The following is a 1,388-nucleotide window of genomic DNA, read 5'->3' as shown; positions in this document are numbered from 1 at the left end:
AGCTGGATGAGCTTTAAGGTCCCTTCCAACCCAAACCAGTCTGGGGTTCTGTGATCAGAAATTCACAGGATGACGTTGTTATGCTTTAGCAGCAAATGTCTATCAGTGATTCGTGGCCTGCTTTTGCAGGGGGATGGATTTTACTTGGACCTGGGAGTTGTTGTTAAGGCCACCACTAAACTTGAGGGGTTAGTGCAGTGTGTTCTGCTCAGAGGGAGCTGGCACTGGGTGTGACGAGAACTGACAGTGATTTCTTTCTCCTCTTTCCATCTCTGCCAGCAACTTTATCAGATCCAGCAAGTGACCATGCCTGCAGGCCAGGACATCACCCAGCCCATGTTCATCCAGTCCACCAACCAGACCTCAGACGGCCAAGCCACACAAGTGACAGGGGACTGAGCAGGGACCTTGGAGCAAGTTGTCTCTGTGCAGGAAGGAGCACGTACCAGCTCAACGTGTGCCATCCCGGCCTGGTCTGATGAATACATCTGCTTCTGTGTCTCTGTACTCGGTATTAAGCCTATAGTAGGCTGCGGTCTCCGGTGCACTGTACACCTTCCTCTGGTGGGTATGAGGGAATATCCAGCAGACACTGCCAAGAATGCAAGATTTTTATTTTTAGAAATCAATATTTCTGTGTATTCAGCTGCTTGTTCAAACCCATAAAACCTGAAAGAGAACTCATCAAAAGGAATGTGTAGCATCTCATTGAACAACAACGTGTCAAACGTTTTTATCTAGTACAATTATTAAAGGGTGCTGCATCTGGCTTGTGTAAGAGCTTCATTCCCAGTATTCTGTTTGTGTTTTCTCTCTGACTAGAGCTAGATTCAGTCCTCCCATCTCAGTGGTTTGTTAGGGGAGTGGGGGGAATGCGTGTGTTAGATTTTCCTCTCCTGCCTCCTTTTTTGGTAAGCCAGAGCACTGGCTACATGCAGCTCGAGGGCACGGAGCAGGGGAGGAGTAATTAAAGTGAAAACAAATAAACCCCATTCCTTGTATTATGACTGTGTTTTCTAAGGGCAAAAGATTCTTTAATTTAGCCTGGTTTATTCCAGGAACACTAATGGAAGAGTGGACAAACCCCAGCCCTGCTGTCAACTGTTGTACCAGCTGCAGTCCCTGCATGTAATATAAGCTTCATAAAATGAAATAAATCTCCTTTGTAAGATAACGTGTGTGCTTTCTTTGAGCCCCAGGGCCTGGTATCAACCTGCCAAGCAAAGAGCATCCTGCATCCGTGGAAAATACCCCAATGAAGTAGTGACACCAGCAACAGCATTTAAGGGTGGGCTGGATGAGGGCTCAAATGGGGCAGGGGGGGTCTGTGGCTGTCTCCCACAGCATGGGGGGCTCCATGCAGTGATTAATGCCTGCATGCAGGCCTT

General features: G+C 47.8%; 1 protein-coding gene across 3 annotated transcripts in view; it reads left to right on the top strand.

Annotated features, from left to right (window-relative positions):
- The window catches only part of NFYC (nuclear transcription factor Y, gamma), a 17,259-nt gene extending 16,485 nt beyond the window's left edge, over positions 1 to 774 (top strand). For all 3 annotated transcript variants that reach the window (XM_010017400.1, XM_010017399.1, XM_010017401.1), the window contains one exon: positions 280 to 774. In XM_010017400.1, coding sequence (XP_010015702.1) covers positions 280 to 399 — 120 coding nt within the window. In that variant the 3' untranslated portion in view covers positions 400 to 774. The remainder of the gene's footprint in view (positions 1 to 279) is intronic.
- Positions 775 to 1,388: the final 614 nt, after the last annotated feature.

This window comes from Nestor notabilis, unplaced genomic scaffold (genome assembly GCF_000696875.1).
Source record: "Nestor notabilis isolate BGI_N333 unplaced genomic scaffold, ASM69687v1 scaffold21426, whole genome shotgun sequence".
In the NCBI taxonomy this organism is placed as follows: domain Eukaryota; kingdom Metazoa; phylum Chordata; class Aves; order Psittaciformes; family Psittacidae; genus Nestor; species Nestor notabilis.
This window is presented reverse-complemented; position numbering and strand designations above follow the sequence as displayed.